Source organism: Scyliorhinus canicula, chromosome 20 (assembly GCF_902713615.1).
Source record: "Scyliorhinus canicula chromosome 20, sScyCan1.1, whole genome shotgun sequence".
Taxonomy (NCBI): domain Eukaryota; kingdom Metazoa; phylum Chordata; class Chondrichthyes; order Carcharhiniformes; family Scyliorhinidae; genus Scyliorhinus; species Scyliorhinus canicula.
The window spans coordinates 51,040,402-51,060,349 of NC_052165.1; the positions used below are offsets into that span (position 1 = coordinate 51,040,402).

Here is a 19,948-nt window from a genome sequence, read left to right on the forward strand (position 1 = left end):
TTGGAGAAGATACTGAGGGATAGGATCTATTCACATCTGGAAGAAAATAGACTTATCAGTGATAGGCAGCATGGTTTTGTGCAGGGAAGGTCATGTCTTACAAACCTAATAGAATTCTTTGAGGAAGTGACAAAGTTAATTGATGAGGGAAGGGCTGTAGATGTCGTATACATGGACTTTAGTAAGGCGTTTGATAAGGTTTCCCATGGCAGGTTGATGGAAAAAGTGAAGTCGTATGGGGTTCAGGGTGTACTAGCTAGATGGATAAAGAACTGGCTGGGCAACAGGAGACAGAGAATAGTGGTGGAAGGGAGTGTCTCAAAATGGAGAAGGGTGACTAGTGGTGTTCCACAGGGATCCGTGCTCAGACCACTGTTGTTTGTGATCTACATAAATGACCTGGAGGAAGGTATAGGTGGTCTGATTGGCAAATTTGCAGATGATACTAAGATTTATGGAGTTGCAGATAGCGAGGAGGACTGTCAGAGAATACAACAAAATATAGATAGATTGGAGAGTTGGGCAGAGAAATGGCAGATGGAGTTCAATCCAGGCAAATGCGAGGTGATGCATTTTGGAAGATCAAATTCAAGAGCGGACTATATGGTCAATGGAAGGGTCTTGAGGAAAATTGATGTGCAGAGAGATCTGGGAGTTCAGGTCCATTGTACCCTGAAGGTGGCAACGCAGGTTGATAGAGTGGTCAAGAAGGCATACAGCATGCTTCCCTTCATCGGACGGGGTATTGAGTACAAGAGTTGGCAGGTCATGTTACAGTTGTATAAGACTTTGGTTCGGCCACATTTGGAAAACTGCGTGCAGTTCTGGCCGCCACATTACCAGAAGGATGTGGATGCCTTGGAGAGGGTGCAGAGGAGGTTCACCAGGATGTTGCCTGGTATGGAGGGTGCTAGCTATGAAGAAAGGTTGAGTAGATTAGGATTGTTTTCGTTGGAAAGACGGAGGTTGAGGGGGAACCTGATTGAGGTCTACAAAATTATGAGAGGTATGGACAGGGTGGACAGCAACAAGCTTTTCCCAAGAGTGGGGGTGTCAGTTACAAGGGGTCACGATTTCAAGGTGAGAGGGGGAAAGTTTAAGGGAGATGTGCGTGGAAAGTTTTTTACGCAGAGGGTGGTGGGTGCCTGGAACGCTTTACCAGCGGAGGTGGTAGAGGCGGGCACGATAGCATCATTTAAGAAGCATCTAGACAGGTATATGAATGGGCGGGAACAGAGGGAAGTAGACCTTGGAAAATAGGAGACAGGTTTAGATAAAGGATCTGGATCGGCGCAGGCTGGGAGGGCCGAAGGGCCTGTTCCTGTGCTGTAATTTTCTTTGTTCTTTTGTTCTTTGTACTGTAATGACCTCTCCCATAATCAGTGCATCTGTACGACAGAGCCCTCTCCCGGAGTCAGTGTATCTGTATTGTAATTCCTTCTCCCGGAGTCAGTGTATCTGTACTGTAATGCCCTGTCCAGGGGTCAGTGTATCTGTACTGTAATACCCTGTCCAGGGGTCAGTGTATCTGTACTGTAATACCCTGTCCAGGAGTCAGTGTATCTGTACTGTAATACCCTCTCCCGGAGTCAGCGTATCTGTACTGTAATACCCTGTCCAGGGGTCAGTGTATCTGTACCGTAATGCCCTGTCCAGGAGTCAGTGTATCTGCATTGTAATGCTCTGTGTATCTGTACCGTAATGCCCTATCCAGGAGTCAGTGTATCTGTACCGTAATGCCCTGTCCAGGAGTCAGTGTATCTGTACTGTAATGCCCTGTCCAGGAGTCAGTGTATCTGTACTGTAATTCCCTCTCCCGGAGTCAGTGTATCTGTACTGTAATGCCCTGTCCAGGAGTCAGTGTATCTGTACTGTAATACCCTCTCCCGGAGTCAGTGTATCTGTACCGTAATGCCCTATCCGAGAGTCAGTGTATCTGTACTGTAATGCCCTGTCCAGGAGTCAGTGTATCTGTACTGTAATGCCCTGTCCGAGAGTCAGTGTATCTGTACTGTAATGACCTGTCCCTCAGTCAGTGTATCTGTACCGTAATACCCTGTCCAGGAGTCAGTGTATCTGTACTGTAATTCCCTCTCCCGGAGTCAGTGTATCTGTACTGTAATACCCTGTCCAGGGGTCAGTGTATCTGTACTGTAATGCCCTGTCCCTCAGTCAGTGTATCTGTACTGTAATGCCCTATCCGAGAGTCAGTGTATCTGTACTGTAATGACCTGTGTATCTGTACTGTAATGCCCTGTCCATGAGTCAGTGTATCTGTACTGTAATGACCTGTCTGAGGGTCAGTGTATCTGTGCTGTAATACCCTGTCCAGGAGTCAGTGTATCTGTACCGTAATGCCCTGTCCAGGGGTCAGTGTATCTGTACTGTAATGCCCTGTCCATGAGTCAGTGTATCTGTACTGTAATGCCCTGTCCATGAGTCAGTGTATCTGTACTGTAATTCCTTCTCCCGGAGTCAGTGTATCTGTACTGTAATGCCCTGTCCAGGAGTCAGTGTATCTGTACTGTAATTCCCTCTCCCAGAGTCAGTGTATCTGTACTGTAATGCCCTGTCCAGGAGTCAGTTTATCTGTACTGTAATTCCCTGTCCAGGGGACAGTTTATCTGTACCGTAATACCCTCTCCCGGAGTCAGTGTATCTGTACTGTAATGCCCTGTCCAGGGGTCAGTTTATCTGTACCGTAATACCCTCTCCCGGAGTCAGTGTATCTGTACCGTAATGCCCTGTCCCTCAGTCAGTGTATCTGTACTGTAATGCCCTGTCCAGGGGTCAGTGTATCTGTACTGTAATACCCTCTCCCGGAGTCAGTGTATCTGTACTGTAATGCCCTGTTCAGGAGTCAGTGTATCTGTACTGTAATGCCCTGTCCAGGAGTCAGTGTATCTGTACTGTAATTCCCTCTCCCGGAGTCAGTGTATCTGTACTGTAATGCCCTGTCCAGGAGTCAGTGTATCTGTACTGTAATGCCCTGTCCAGGGGTCAGTGTATCTGTACCGTAATGCCCTGTCCAGGAGTCAGTGTATCTGTACTGTAATGCCCTGTCCATGAGTCAGTGTATCTGTACTGTAATTCCCCCTCCCGGAGTCAGTGTATCTGTACTGTAATACCCTGTCCAGGGGTCAGTGTATCTGTACTGTAATGCCCTGTCCCTCAGTCAGTGTATCTGTACTGTAATGCCCTATCCGAGAGTCAGTGTATCTGTACTGTAATTCCCTCTCCCAGAGTCAGTGTATCTGTACTGTAATACCCTATCCAGGTGTCAGTGTATCTGTACTGTAATTCCCTCTCCCAGAGTCAGTGTATCTGTACTGTAATGACCTGTCCCTCAGTCAGTGTATCTGTACTGTAATACCCTGTCCCGGAGTCAGTGTATCTGTACTGTAATGCCCTGTCCCGGAGTCAGTGTATCTGTACCGTAATACCCTCTCCCGGAGTCAGTGTATCTGTACTGTAATGCCCTGTCCAGGGGTCAGTTTATCTGTACCGTAATACCCTCTCCCGGAGTCAGTGTATCTGTACCGTAATGCCCTGTCCCTCAGTCAGTGTATCTGTACTGTAATGCCCTGTCCAGGGGTCAGTGTATCTGTACTGTAATACCCTCTCCCGGAGTCAGTGTATCTGTACTGTAATGCCCTGTTCAGGAGTCAGTGTATCTGTACTGTAATGCCCTGTCCAGGAGTCAGTGTATCTGTACTGTAATTCCCTCTCCCGGAGTCAGTGTATCTGTACTGTAATGCCCTGTCCCTCAGTCAGTGTATCTGTACTGTAATGCCCTATCCGAGAGTCAGTGTATCTGTACTGTAATACCCTATCCAGGAGTCAGTGTATCTGTACTGTAATTCCCTCTCCCAGAGTCAGTGTATCTGTACTGTAATACCCTATCCAGGAGTCAGTGTATCTGTACTGTAATTCCCTCTCCCAGAGTCAGTGTATCTGTACTGTAATGACCTGTCCCTCAGTCAGTGTATCTGTACTGTAATACCCTGTCCCGGAGTCAGTGTATCTGTACTGTAATGCCCTATCAGAGAGTCGGTGTATCTGTACTGTAATGACCTGTCCCTCAGTCGGTGTATCTGTACTGTAATGCCCTGTCCAGGAGTCAGCGTATCTGTACTGTAATGCCCTGTCCCGGAGTCAGTGTATCTGTACTGTAATACCCTGTCCAGGAGTCAGTGTATCTGTGCTGTAATGCCCTGTCCAGGAGTCAGCGTATCTGTACTGTAATGCCCTGTCCCAGAGTCAGTGTATCTGTACTGTAATGCCCTGTCCCTCAGTGTATCTGTACTGTAATGCCCTGTCCAGGAGTCAGTGTATCTGTACTGTAATTCCCTGTCCCTCAGTCAGTGTATCTGTACTGTAATGCCCTGTCCCTCAGTCAGTGTATCTGTACTGTAATGCCCTGTCCCGGAGTCAGTGTATCTGTACTGTAATGCCCTATCCGAGAGTCGGTGTATCTGTACTGTAATGCCCTATCCGAGAGTCGGTGTATCTGTACTGTAATGCCCTGTCCAGGAGTCAGTGTATCTGTACTGTAATTCCCTCTCCCAGAGTCAGTGTATCTGTACTGTAATGCCCTGTCCAGGAGTCAGCGTATCTGTACTGTAATTCCCTGTCCAGGAGTCAGTGTATCTGTACTGTAATGCCCTGTCCCAGAGTCAGTGTATCTGTACTGTAATGCCCTGTCCCTCAGTCAGTGTATCTGTACTGTAATGAACTGTCCCTCAGTCAGTGTATCTGTACTGTAATGTACTGTCCCTCAGTCAGTGTATCTGTACTGTAATTCCCTGTCCCTCAGTCAGTGTATCTGTACTGTAATGAACTGTCCCTCAGTCAGTGTATCTGTACTGTAATGAACTGTCCCTCAGTCAGTGTATCTGTACTGTAATGACCTGTCCCTCAGTCAGTGTATCTGTACTGTAATGACCTGTCCCTCAGTCAGTGTATCTGTACTGTAATGTCCTTTCCCAGTGTCAGTCTATCTGTACTGTAATGAACTGTCCCTCAGTCAGTGTATCTGTACTGTAATGAACTGTCCCTCAGTCAGTGTATCTGTACTGTAATGAACTGTCCCTCAGTCAGTGTATCTGTACTGTAATGACCTGTCCCTCAGTCAGTGTATCTGTACTGTAATGACCTGTCCCTCAGTCAGTGTATCTGTACTGTAATGACCTGTCCCTCAGTCAGTGTATCTGTACTGTAATGACCTGTCCCTCAGTCAGTGTATTTGTACTGTAATGACCTGTCCCTCAGTCAGTGTATCTGTACTGTAATGACCTGTCCCTCAGTCAGTGTATCTGTACTGTAATGTCCTTTCCCAGTGTCAGTATATCGTACAATGTTTTTCAAACTTTTTTTTACAGCGACCCTTTTGTACAAAATGGCTGCCTTTCGCGACCCACGCTTTGTTCACAATAGATTCTCCATAGTTACTTCTTCAAACATCACTTTCATTGTTCTGTATTATCACATCTGTGTTATTAAATGTAAAATAATGTAAATGAAAATATATTTTCTATTTTTTGTTGTTATTTGCAGATTTAAATAACTTGAAATTAATATCTCTTTACAGATCAGTGTGCGAGTCTTTTGATCGCAGAGTCCTGAGATGTTTGAAGGGGAAATGAGGAATTTCTTGGAAACACGTCTGGATTTGGGGCTGATGGGGAAGGACGGAGCCTCACCATTGATCACGAAGTCAGTTTCACAGAGAGCGACTGATCTCAGAAAGTGAGCGTAAAGCGGCTCCCCATTTAAAATATACATCGACCCTTTGTTCATACACAACACGACTTTAAACATAGATCTGATTGACAAGGTTAAGAGTAACTGAAACTCAACAGACATCAAGAAGATTAACTGTCGCAGAAATTGAACCAACACTGCCAACGGTAACAGATACTCAAGATTAATTGACAATGGTAACAGTGGCAGACATTAAACATGCATCTGATTCAAAATATTAACCCTGAAGTTGGTCTCTTTGTGTGAGCTGTGTCATGATTTGCAAACATGCAACCAATGAACACTCAGAACAGTATTTTCATTGGTTGAGTTGCTGCTTGCATCCTGACGATACTATATATACTCGTACATATAGTAACATTTTCTTTCTTCCCTGACTTAGGTCGAGTCTGATCACTGCTACTCATTTAACTAAATGTTAAATAACACGTGGCGGTCTTACTAATCATGTAAATTTGCTTAAAAATGTATCCAAGATTGTGCCTGAATTTGACTCTTGGACATTTGAAGTAGGTCTCATAAATCTCTTACTGTTTTGTCCATCATGATGCACTCCTCCAATCCCACCAGTTACAAGCAGTGGAATGCCAACTTTGTGCGCTATCATCATAGTGGCTGAAACTGTGGTACCAGCAGATAAGCCCTGATACAAAACAAAGAAAATCAATACTATTGTGTCTCAATGACACTTGGCTGACTTTCTCAAAACACACAAAATAAGATACAAATCTCCTGATTTTTGCAAAGCTGCAATCCTGAAGTCACGCAGAAAGATATTCTGGAATTTGCACTAAAGTTAATCTTATTCGTGTGTCTCAAACAAAACAGACTTCAGTCAATTGTTATAAAAGCAAAAATACCGTGGATGCTGGAAATCTGAAATAGAAACAGAAAATTCAGGAAAGGCTCAGCAGGTCTGGCAGAATGTATGACGAGAGAAACAGAGTTACTGGGCACAAGTCTTCCCCTCTGTTACCAGACTCCTAAACGACCCTCTTATGGACTGACCTGATTAACACTACACCCCTGTATGCTTCACCCGATGCCGGTGTTTATGTAGTTACATTGTGTACCTTGTGTTGCCCTATTATATATTTCTTTTCTTTTCTTTTGTTTTCATGCACTTAATGATCTGTTGATCTGCTCGCGTGACAATAAACAAAATCCAAATTTAACAGCCACGTTGCGCTCAGCGCGGATCCGTGCGTGCTGGTTAGATCACGGGAGAGGCCGAAATAGGGTTCCGCGCAGGGCGCTGATTGGTTTGCAACCTAACTGGCTCACAAATGTTGGCGGGTTCCGGATCCTGTCTAGACATGGCGATTATCACCAATTAAGGCAATCTCCATCTCATTAATAAGATGGAGGCCCTCTCTAATGGCCTCCCAGGATCTAACCGGCTCCTCAGCGGGAGGTCACACTGACACCCTTTAGCACACCTATTTAAAAACAGGAAGCTTGCGCAATGGCTGCTGTGGGGATCGGAGGAGGTAGCCATTTTCAAAATCGGACATGCAGCCCAAGGACACTGGAGCTGCTGCACCAGTTGCCAGAGTGAAGGGGGTGTGCTGGAGGGGGGGTGCTGGGGGGGGGGGGGGGGGGGGGGGGCTCTCTGCCCCTGCAGGTTTACAGGCCATCCCAAATAGTGTACCCATAACAGGGGCTATTTCAGCTGCTGCCTGCCTGTCTCACCAAACACTTCCAGAACAGATCCTTGTTTGTGGTAATACGGTGACAGTCACTTTAACTCTTTCTGACTGTGAGCAGCCCCTGGCTGCACAGCTGAAGACCATTGCTAATAAGGAACTGGCCTTGTTAGTTATGTCAGCGCTTCACAGCTGTAGGTTGTGCTTGCTGCTGCTGGTGGCTGCAGATGCCTGGAGGCTGCTGTTGCTGTTTCCTCCTTTTTCTGTAGCCGGAAAGAAGGACAATTTTTTTCTAAGATACCTGGAACCTGGAACACCGAGCTCAGGGGGCCGTATGAGCCCAGATGTCAATCCGGTTTGGAGCAAAAGATGCTGCACGACCTGGTGCGCGACATTGATCAAATGGGCCACCTGCTAACATCGTTGAAGAAACACAGATTGCTGATGCTTTGTTGCTGGTGTGGTGAGTGCTGCGTGTAACTGGCACGTCACCACGGGTTAAACACGCTGGAAGTCAAGGATGGTCAACTACACCTCGAGTGTCAGTGGAATACATACAGTGGAACCTGAATTTGGTTCCGGTAAGATTGGGATATGTGGGAGGGCCTGAACAGCTGCGGTTCCTGGCAGGAGAATGTCATTGATGCGTGGAACAAGTCACACATTGATGGAAGATCATTTCTATAACAAAGTTCTGGACATGATAACATATTCTCAGGCATATCCTCTGTTTCTGTTGAGGAACCTGTGAGGGGTGATACCATGCGTTTTTATTTATGAAAATGAGCTGCTATAGCTTTATATTACTACTAATTTGGGAAGGTTGTTTAATGATTAGTGCAATGTGTGGAATGAAACACAATTGATTTTCAAACCTTTGTTACTGTTGACCGTTTAATAAACAAAATATTCTCAAATCCATACTTGTGGGTACATGTGCCGTGTTTCGGATAAGTTTCATTGGCAAGCATTCCAATCAAACGGTGAGGCCTGGACACTTTGCCTGAACCCTGAACAGCAGCTAACAATCAAACACCTAAGAGCTGGGCCTCAGCACTGGGGATAACCCAGCGACCAGAGGTTGAGTGTGTGATCGGGGGGGGGGGGGGGGGGGGGTACCTGAGCTCGGTCCCCCGAATGTTCCGGGCAGGGATCTGGGGTCCAGGGCCCAGGAACCCCAGCTGTGGCCAGGTTGCATGTGGAGGGCGGGGTCCCCCCAGGACAAGAGGCTCGCCAGATGGCACCCCGAGAGAAGATGGGACAGGTGGGGGGAGGCTTGGGTGGGGGGAGGCTTGGGGGATTGGAGGGTCCTGGAGTGGAAGCCCTAACTGATTTTGGGTCTCTCCCCTCTCCAATTCCTTATGGTGTAACAATATGGATGCTGTTGACAACCCCACAGTGGCTGCCCTTGTAATACTGGTGGTAGCCCAGGCGGCCAGGCGCTTCCGAAGGTGGCAGCAGCATCGATGTAAGCTCCATGCAGTATCCCATGTGCAGGGAGCTGCTAAAACCCTGCAGACCTGACTGCCCATCAGGTCGTGGAGAGACCCGCAGGGGGAGGCCAGCGGTAGCTCAAGGTGTGCAAGTATCATTGGTTGTTTGAGGAGATGACGAACAACATGTGCCACAGGAGGCTCCATCTCAAAAAGGAGACAGAATGGCACCTGTATCATGTTGTCGCGACTTGGCATCCCTTGGAGGAGGAGGGTACCCGGTGGCCATGAAGGTCACCACATCCCTGAGGTTTTATGCCACTGGTTCATTCCAGGGCTCAAGCAGGAACTTGTGTGGCATATCATAACCTACAGTCCACATGTGCATCTGTGAAATCGCGGATGCCCTGTTTCAGAGAATGCCATTCATTAACAGGAGGGGGTTCCACTCCCTAAATGTTCAACCCGTGAGCGACCGCGACCTTCGGATATATGTGTGCATGCTTCCCAGGGATTGTACATGACAGCTACATCCTGGGACACTCGGATATCCCCAGCGTCTTCGACGACTGCCACAGGATGACGGGTGGGCTCTTGGGTGATAAGGGATACCCGCTGAGGTCCTGGCTGATGACGCCAGTACGAAGGCTGGAGACCGAAGTGGAGATCGAAGCCGGTACAACGAGGCTCATATTCCTACCCATCCTGTCATTGAGCGCTGCATCGGACTACTCAAAATGTGGTTCCGATGCCTGGACCACTCTGGTGGTGCACTGCAGTACACCTCCCCCACAGAGGGTCTCCAGTTTAATGGTGGTCTGCTGTGCCCTCCACAATCTGGGAGGGAGGCAACGTGCTGGAGGAGGAAGAGGAGGAACATGTGGCCTCATTTGAAGAGGAGGATGAGGAGTGACCAGACCAGGAGGTGCTAGAGGACAAGCCCGGGGAGAACCCACAGGACCCACTGTCAGAAGGACAGGCAGCAGCGAGGTGCATGTTTCTGCGTTGGTGGAGAGTGGGGATGATAGCTGTGACGCATCAATTGTGGCATCCTCAGAGCTTTCCTCTGAGGTGTTCTCTGGAAGGTGGGGGCGATCATGCAAGAGAATGGATATGTGGCCGGTGAAAGGGAAGGATCATTTTGTCTGGCATGAACAATTCACTTGAGACAGGTTATTTGGGTGCAGAATCCTCACCACTGTGGCGCAGGGTGGTGTGAGATGCCAGGGCCAGTGTCAACTTTTCCATGCGGCCTGGTGGAGTTTGTTGGGTCTTTCTGCATTGGACTGAGATCCTCCTGGTCACACTGCCCGAACTTACGGCCACTGTCATTGCCTCTCAGGCAGATCCGTCCCTCTCACTGGCCACATATCCATTCTCTTGCATGATGGCCCTGGGCTCATCCTCCAACCCCCTTGGGGGAACAGGGTGTCCCAATTCGCCTCCACGGCATCCAGCAGCCTGGCCGTAGAGCAGGTCTATGTGGTGGCATGGCTGTGTGCTGACTGGGGTGTGTTGGGAGGAAGCAGTTTATGAGCTGTTCCCCCTGGTTAGCAGGGAGCAGCTGGGCATGGTCCGAGCGAATCAGCTGGCGAAACAGCCATTTCCTGCATTAATTGCCATTAGATACGGGCTGTGGTCTTGCCTAGTCGGCCGTTGGGAAGCACCCGGGAAGTCACGCCCGCTATGGCACTTAGTCCTTCTCCCGTTCAATCATGCCCACTGTTTCTGGTCCGTATGACTCTTCTTCAAAGCTGATTTACTTGAAACATTATCTCAGTTTCTCTCTCCATAGATGCTGCCAGACTTCTGAGTCTTTCCAGCATTTTCTGTTTTTATTTACGTCAGGATGTGCTGGCCTAGCCACACTAATTTATAATTATCTTTTGTCAGCTCATTAAAAAAACTGTATCTTTATCGAGCTTGTAGATCCCAGTGCCACACTAAAGCAGGGAATTCAGGAGGTCCAGTCGATTCCAATTGGCTTCACAAAATATGAGCTGTTTAATCTTATTTGGATTCTGGCACAATTGCCAGACAAAAGCAAATAAAAGCAAGTCTCCAGAATGTTCCAGAACTGAATCTTTTAATCAATGACAGTAAGACTGGAGGATAAAAATGTAAATCAAAGGAATTTAAGTTGATCAGTAGGAACTGAGGGGAGCTCTGGTCAGTAGACTGGTTGCTGATGCATAGAATCCCTATTGTGCATAAGGAGGCCACTCAGCCCATCGAGTCTGCACCAACCCTCTGAGAGAGCACCCTATCTAGGCCCAGTCCCATCGCACTATCCCCACCTTGTGGGACAACTTCATATTTGTAAGTGGACAATAGCTGGTCTAGAGCTGAGACAACTTCAAACAAATTCATAAGCTAAAGAACAAGCGAATGTTCAGGTGTGGTTTAAAAGATATGTTGCTGTCTTTTCATGAGCAGAACTCACAGAAAAACACGTATGTTTACCTCGAGACATGTGAGCAGAGCAGGAATTATCCAAGATACATCAGGCCTGAACATAATAACAGGCTCACAAATTTGATGACAGCAACAAATCACAACTGGAAAGTTAGTGAATGGACAAATCAGGAATGAAACAATATCAAATCAAAAATATGCAATCAGCAAAATGCGACCAATTTGTCTTTGAAAATCCATTGTCGTAATCTTAAAAAGATGTTTAGCTTATTTGATCAGATATTCGTGGAGGTTGTAAATCATTAAACGAAAATGTCTGCAATGTGATACTTTTCAGAAGGAAATGTTTCTCAAACTGCACAAAGTGGCCACAGAAGCAGAAGGAAAACAATGGAAACTAAACAAACCTGTCCATGGCATTAATGATGTTTCCAGGCTGCGGTATTCTGCAGTCAGATGTTTATTTCTGAAAATAGACTTTTCTTCACAAAGCAATGTTTTATTAGTATCATGTAGGAAAACCCGCAAGCATCTTCATGACATGGTTGATGATTCCTTATGGTGCGGGCAAAAGATTTGAGAAGGGTGTATTCATGTTCATAAGATTAGAGTAGAAGTTAAAATTGGGAGTCAAGCTTGTGGGGCCTTTAAGTGGTTTAGGTATTAAGCAAAGTAGGTCTGGAATAAATCAAAAGTCCAACTTAGAGAGTGGTATTCCTATTTAAGTCAATCATACTAGGTCATCTTGGAAAGGCGATGTATTATCTGAGGAAGAGGCAGGGTAATTGCAATGCTTGCTTGGTCAGTAGAAGTGGCTCTGCACTCTGGTTTCGAGTTTAGTACCACGATGAAACATATCATAGAATTTACAATGCAGAAGGAGGCCATTCGGCCCATCGAGTCTGCGCCGGCTCTTAGAAAGAGCACCCTACCGAAGGTCAACACCTCCACCCCATCCCCATAACCCAGCAACCCCACCCAACACTAAGGGCAATTTTGGACACTATGGGCAATTTATCATGGCCACTCCACCTAACCTGCACATCTTTGGACTGTGGGAGGAAACCCACGCACACACGGGGAGGATGTGCAGACTCCGCACAGACAGTGACCCAAGCCGGAATCGAACCTGGGACCCTGGAGCTGTGAAGCAATTGTGCTATCCACAATGCTACCATGCTGCCCAAACATACTAAAGTAGAGTGCTTTATGGGTAAATAAACTATCCAAAATGATATTTAGATAAATGCATACTTAAGTCCCCATGCTTGGATGGCCCAAAGAACAAGAAACAAGACATTTTAATGACACACCACCTGGACTCTCCCTGACAGGAATTCTAGTGCAGTCACTTTCATAATATTTCTCATGGGTAAGAAATGGTAAATATTATCCCTTAACTTGGGAAGTTAAGGAAATATAACACATTGGTAAAACAAGTCCAGCTGTTAAAGCACTGACTCATGTGGGAGAAAGAGATGTGGGATTTTATTTGTCAAATATTTTGAGCGCGATTCTATTAAAGGGATATTACTGAAGGTGTTCATTGTGGGCTAATGCACAATCTATGAAATGTGTCAGTGAGGAAAGATTAGGGCCTGAGCTTGCTGGTTTGAAGCAGTGCAAGGGAGAAAGTAAATTAAATAGTGGATGCAAGTCATCAACTGCCAGATTGTTTTCTAAAAAGAAATATATGTATGAAAAAATTGTTAGCGGTCCTGGAGGAGGTACATCTCTTACTGTAATGCTCCAGACAGAATGTGGTGATTTCTGATTTAGGGCACGACCTAATCAAAAAAAAAAATAAGAGACCATTCTGGACGAGATTAGCAGGGTCAAGCTGCCGGGAACTACCCCGATATCTAACAGCACTGTGTTGCTATTTTGGGCACTGCCAGGGAGCACCCCCTCAAGGCCAAGGTCAGTGTAATTTCCTGCACTAAGGAGCTCTGACAAGCGGAGTTCTGCAGTGCAGGAAGAGATTGGGACACCATTTTAAATGACACCCTGATGTCTCAACCCTGTCGCGATTCCCAGGATGCCCCAACTCACCTGTTCGGAGGGTCCATGAACACCCCCCGCTCCCCACGATATACCGGCAAGACAACCTGGGCCGGATCCCCGGTGTGGGAAGAATGCCAGCCAGGCACCTTGGCACCCAGCCTGCCACATTGGTAGTACCTCTGCCAGCCTGGCAGTATCGGCTGGGCACAGTGACAGAGTGGCATCCAGGTAGCAATAACCAGGTGGCACTGCCACGGTTGTGGGAACAAGTGCTAATTGGCACTCGGCTGGCGTCTCCTCGGCGATCCGGCATCAGCACGGCTAAGTGGGTTTTTTAACTAATTTAACCGTGCTTGACTGAGTCCTGTCCACAAATGGTGATGTCCCGCGAGGTGTAACGCCCGTCGGTAATCCCGGGGAGGTCTCTCCCGGCATTTGTCGGCCACATCCCGCCCCGATTCCGGTAGGATGCAAACGGTAGATCGCGCCCTTAATTTGTTTTGACATTTTGATTGTACAGATTAACTCTAATTCAATCAAAGGAGAGAAGAGAATCTGTGAAGTGTCCATCAATTGTATGTGATGATAGGTATTCCCTGGGGATTCACTTGGCCTGTGCATAAAGGAACTGACACTGTGGTTTCTGGATGGGGAAGCATACATTTATTATGAATGTCTCTATAAATAAATATTTCTAAGACTGTGCAAAGATTTGCCTTGGTTTTATCCTCCAACATCTGGTTTTCTGGAGTATAACAGAAAGGATTGATGTGCTTGCCGGTTCAAAGGGAGAATTGATGTGGTTAGAATTCAGGAACACGAGAGGAGCTGTTGTGATACTTGGCGTACAAACCACCAAATAAGGTGTGTGTCTGTGGAGGGAGCAAGTGGTGGGGGAGCACGTCAAGGGGAAGGAGCTAGAGGAACAATTTTGCCGGAAAAGTGAATAAAGATGAACAGTGTCATAGAATTATAGTATCCCTGCAGTGCAGAAGGAGGCCACTCGGCCCATCGAGTCACCACCAAGCCTCCGAAAGAGCACTCTTCCCAGGCCTACTCCCCCGCCCAATCTCCGTAACCCCATCCGATCTTTGTACACTAAGGGGCAAGTTTATCATGGCCAATCCACCTAACCTGCACATCTCTGGACTGTGGGAGGGAACCGGAGCACCCGGAGGAAACCCATGCAGACACGGGGAGAATATGCAAACTCCACACAGTCACCCAAGACCGGAATTGAACCCGGGTCCCTGGCGCTGTGAGGCAGCAGTGCTAACTACGGTGCCACCATGCCGCCCATAAATGGCACAGGAGGAAAAATTCCAGAAGTGTGCACGAGAGAGGGTTCTGGGTCAGTATATTTCAACAACTTGGATATATATTACACCTTTAATGTTATAAAACAGCCCAAAATAAAATGACACGAAAACAAAATTAGACACTGAGCCAAAAATGGTAATATTTGCTAAGATGGCAAAAAGCTTCATCATAGATGTAAGTTTTAAGCTGCAGCTTAAAGTGAGAATGCGAGGGGAGAAAGTCAGAGAGGTTTAGGTTGGAAATTCCAGATCTTAGTGGCTCGTCAGCTGAAGGAACAGTCACTAATGGTGGAACAATTAAAATGGAAGATGCTCAAGAGGCCAGAATTAGATGAGCATAAGGGCTGGAGAACATTATAGAGGTAGGGAGTGGCGAGACCATGGAGGCCTTGAAAACAAGGGTGAGAATTTTGAAATCAAAGTATTGCTTTGGTGATATGTGAACAGGACTTGGTGTGAATAAGGACAAAGGTAGCAGAGTTTTGAATGACTTCAAATTTACAGAGGGTCAAATGTGGGAGGCTGATCCGAGGAGCACATTCGAATAGTTAGCGGTAACAAAAGGCCTGAATGAATGTTTCAGCAGCAGATGAGCTACGGTACGGGCAAAGCACTGTAATGGAGGTGAAAATAGGTAATCTCATGCTGCAGATACATAGCCAGAATTGCATCTTGGAATCAAATCTGACACCAAGGTTGCAGTCAGTCTGGTTTCGTCTCAAGACTGTTGTCAGGCAGAAGGCTGGAGTCATTCTCTAGGGATCTGGGTTTGGAGCATGGACTGAAGACAATGGTTTTGAGTCTTTCCAATATTCAATTGGAGAGAATTTCTACTCATCCAGTTCTGGACCAGAACAGCAGCCTGATAGTTTAGCAACAATGGAGATGTCAGTGGTTCTCGCAAACAAAGTGAGGTAAATGGAGCATGTTTCAGTGGGATAATATTTGGGAAACAGTAATATTATTATTAAACCTAATAATATTATTAGGTTTAGAGCAGTTACGGAAAAGGACAAGGGAAAATAAAACTTTCAAAAACTCATTTTGAAAGGGGATCTGGCCCGACTGGATTGGAATCAAAGATTGGCAAATAAACGATAAGTGAACGACGTGAGGCCCTCAAAGAGGAAGTTGTTCAGGCACAGAATAGACATATTCCCAAGAATTGAAAGGAGGGGCAAGAAGTGAAAGAAGTTCCTGGTGTTTAAAGATCAAAATTAAACAGACAAAGGAGATTTATGATCAATGTTGAGTTTGCAATTGAGCAGAGAAACAAGGTGAACACAGGAAGTACAGAGAGGACATTAAAACAGATTAAGAGATCAAAGGAAGTGTATGAGAACAGATTTGTGGGTGACATAAAATGAATCTGTTGAAATTGACTGTTTCAATGTCCACTTGTTCTAATCTCTAATGAATTCTTGGATGTGCAAATATTCTTCTAACATCTCCATTCAATATATACAACTGTATAGAGAAAATTATATTTAATCTTTCAGTTCTTACCTTAGTGAGGATATAGGGTAGATCTCTTCGAGATGCTTTGATTGTTTTCTTGTTTGCTGCCAGGTACTGCAGGTCACTGTCTGACAACCCAACATGAATCTTGCCTTTCACAATGCCAACTGCTGCAGGAACCACCCCATGTTCTTTCACTATCTGTTCAACCTCTTTCGCAGTACTGGAACGAATCAGAGAAATGTGGAGCCAAATTACAAAGCCAAAACACCAGCACAAATGTCTTTCTACTTCTCGGATGGATTTTGCACTTTGCTGCATTGGCTGTGCAGGCAGAATAGGCTCAGAATTGGGAAACTGTGTAAGTGGGACAGTTGTACCTATTGGGCGCGATTCTCCGCCCCCCACAACGGGTCGGAGAATAGCGGGAGGGCCTTCCCGACATTTTTCCCAACCTCCCGCTATTCTCCCCCCCCCCACGGCCGCCCCACGACATGAATCGCTGCTCGCCTTTTTTTTACGGCGAGCAGCGATTCTTCCCTATCCGATGGGCCGATTTCCCAGGCCTTTACGGCCGTTTTCATGAACTCAACACACCTGCTCTCACAGTTCGTGAAAACGGCCGCAAAGTGCCGTTCTCGAGAACCATGGCACCGATTGGCACGGCCGCACCACGGCCGTGCCAAGGGTGGCATGGGCCCGCGATCGGTGCCCACCGATCGCGGGCAGCGGGTCCGAACCCCACTCTTTGTTCCTCCGCCGCCCCACTGGATCAGTCCGCGGGGCGGCTGAGGTGCATAACGGCTCGTGCATGCGCGGGTTTCACGCATATGCGTGATGACGTCATCCACGCATGCGCGGGTTGGAGCCGTCCAATCCACGCATGCGCGGCTGACGTCATCTTGTGCGTCAGCCACCGTTACCCTTGGCACGAGGGCTTAGCGAAGTTCGCTAAGCTTGCGATGCCGAGGATCACGGGGCCCCGCTGCTAGCCCCGCCCGGGGGGGAGAATCGGGTCCCAGGAGGGGGTGCGGAGGCTGCCGTGAAACACGGCCAGTTTCACGGCAGCCTTCACGACTCTCCGCATTTGCGGAGAATCACGCCCATTATCTTCTGCCAGGGTCTTTTGGCTGATTGTATTTTGTGGGCCTAAATGTTTATACAATTGTATCACAGCATGGATGTAGCAACTACCACAACCATTATATCCAGCCCCATATTGCATGTTTTGTTGCACGTTCTCTGTTTCTAGTTATTTCACTAGTCACATAAAATCACACATTTTTAAAATTAATTGTATTTACTCATTACACCCATATCACTGGTAAATGTTTTTATCGTTTTTACATTAAATCCGGTTTTCTTTTAAATGCTGAATTTTACAATCTCTTGAAACAGTTTCGATGAGTTCTTATTCGCAGTAACGCTTGCTGAAAATTAAGCTGCCTGATCCTTTCAATGTGAATGAAGTAAGCAAAAATGCAAAATTCAAATGTATCATCTATACTCACTCATATTCATCTTTCTCCCACACACAAGGCAGAATGTTTCAATATCTCCTGAAGCAGGGAGAGTGGTGGAGGGGGAACTTCATTACACAGGTATTAAGGTATTAATACACTGGTATTAAGATGGTGGTTCAACATTTTTTTTTAATTTGTTCATGAGATGGCGTCGCTGGCATTTATTACCCTGAGGGCATTTAAGAGTCAACCATATTGTTGTGGGTCTAGAGTCACATGCAGGCCAGACCAGGTAAGGATGGCAGATTTCCTTCCCTAAAGGTAAACCAGATGGGCTTTTACGACAATCGACAAAGGTTTCATGGTCATTATTAGACTTTTAATTCCAGATTTTTATTGAATTCAAATTTCACCATCTGCCCTGGTGGGATTCGAACCCTGGGTCTCTGGATTATTAGTCTAGTGACAATACCAGTATGCCACTGCCTTCTGATGGTAAAGGTCAGGAAGCTCTTTGGCACCCATTAGCATGTTAGCACAGTTACTAAAACCCCAGCCCGCCAGTATTATGTTCATGGTCGCAATCGTGTTCATAATAAGTAAGAAAAACGTTCCTCAGAATCTGACCATTTGTAAGAAGCATGCACCAGGCGAGGTAGGTTTCTTCCTGCACTGTGGAGTGACTAACCTCTACCCTCTGGCCCTCTTTCAGAATCATTCTTCTAAGGCAGACTATAATTGAGTTCAGGTGTCAGTTGTCCAAGGTGCGGGGAAAGGGAACAAGGGAGGGAGGATGGAGTCTACTAGGAAAGCATCAAGCAAGCTGGACAAGGGATGCAGCCTCAACAGGGAAAGGTGGGATTGGGCCCGGGCAAAGGTACAAGGGTCAGCGGGACAGGGTGGAAGGGTGTTTGGGGAAGGAAGCCAGACATTCAGCAGAAGGAGGGGAGCAGTGAAGGAATATGAAGGGTGCAGAAAAGTGGGAAGGAGGGAAGGCCCTTGCATGTTGGGTGTTCTTGTAGTTGGCTGGGGGAGGAATTTCAGGGCAGGAATAGTGGGAGAGATGGTCCTAAAGTGCGGGGTTGGTGTTGTTGATGGTTGAACTGAGGATACTGGGCAGCGGAGGGAACATCCACAATAAGAGGGGGTAGTGAGATCCGGTAGGGTGACATGTCCAGGGTAATGGTTGGTAGTTGATAGGGAGGGGGTCGCAGAAACGGACAACAGGGAGGGGCTGAGGATCAAGGTGGGCATGGGGATGGTAAAGGGTGAAAACTCAGAGGGGAGAGAAGGCATATGCAGGATGATGGTTAGGTGCTAGACGAAGGTGGGGGGAGGTTGAAGGGTAACAGAGGGAAGAGAAATTATGATATTGCGTGGGACAAGGATGATGGTGGATGGAAATTGGTGGATGATGGTGGTGGAGCATGTTTGAAATGTGACATACGCTGTTTTTTAAAGTTTGTTGAAACACAGTTGACTGTAAGTGAAATCTTTGGAATTGGGAGGAGAATCCTTTCAGTGGGCACAATTGACTGACTAAAGGGGCACAGTAATAATCATGAGGCAACTGGATGCTCAGTTGTGTTCCCCTCTTTTTGGTGAATGCCATCTGACAGGTTTGCTCCCTGATTCATGGGTCTCCTAACATTGTCATCCCAGCAAGGTCAGGAGCAGTAATGTCACCTCATGGGAAACCCCCTGTCCTTGTAGTAAATTAGGTGAACCTTGGTTGTAATCATTTCATGTGAGTTTAATCCTTCCTTTTGGCATGTCAGCTACGACCCTCACCAACCTTTATAGATGCACCAGAGAAAGCATTCTTTCTGGTTGTATCACAGCTCGGTATGGAGCCTGCTCTGCCCAAGACCGCAGGAAACTGCAAAAGGTTGTGAATGTAGCTCAGTCCATCACGCACACCAGCCTCCCATCCATCGACTCTGTCTACAATTCCTGCTGCCTCAGAAAGGCAGCCAGCATAATTAAGCACCCTTTGCACCCCGGACATACTCTCTTCCACCTTCTTCCGTCAGGAAAAAGATACCAAAGTTTGAGGTCACGTACCAACCAGCTCAAGAACAGCTTCTTCCCCACTGCCATCAGACCTTTGAATGGGCCTACCTCGTATGAAGTTGATCTTTTCTCTACACCCTAGCTATGACAGTAACATTATATTCTTATATATTTGGGGCAGCACGGTAGCATGGTGGTTAGCATAAATGCTTCAGAGCTCCAGGGTCCCAGGTTCGATTCCCGGCTGGGTCACTGTCTGTGCGGAGTCTGCACGTCCTCCCCATGTGTGCGTGGGTTTCCTCCGGGTGCTCCGGTTTCCTCCCACAGTCCAAAGATGTGCGGGTTAGGTGGATTGGCCATGCTAAATTTCCCGTAGTGTCCTAAAAAGTAAGGTTAAAGGGGGGTTGTTGGGTTACGGGTATAGGGTGGATACG

The 19,948-nt window shown here is 46.9% G+C and overlaps 1 protein-coding gene across 3 annotated transcripts in view; it reads right to left on the minus strand.

Moving 5' to 3' along the window:
- zgc:136858 (uncharacterized protein LOC678543 homolog) overlaps nucleotides 1–19,948 on the minus strand; it is a 159,847-nt gene that overhangs the window by 109,894 nt on the left and 30,005 nt on the right. For 2 of the 3 annotated variants that reach the window (XM_038780951.1, XM_038780952.1), the window contains exons 4-5: nucleotides 16,087–16,261; nucleotides 6,295–6,406 (exon numbers count right to left, since the gene is read on the minus strand). In XM_038780951.1, the coding sequence (XP_038636879.1) occupies nucleotides 6,295–6,406; nucleotides 16,087–16,261 (287 nt within the window). Of the gene's footprint in view, nucleotides 1–6,294; nucleotides 6,407–16,086; nucleotides 16,262–19,948 lie in introns of those variants that run through there. The other variant, XM_038780954.1, reaches the window with a different exon arrangement.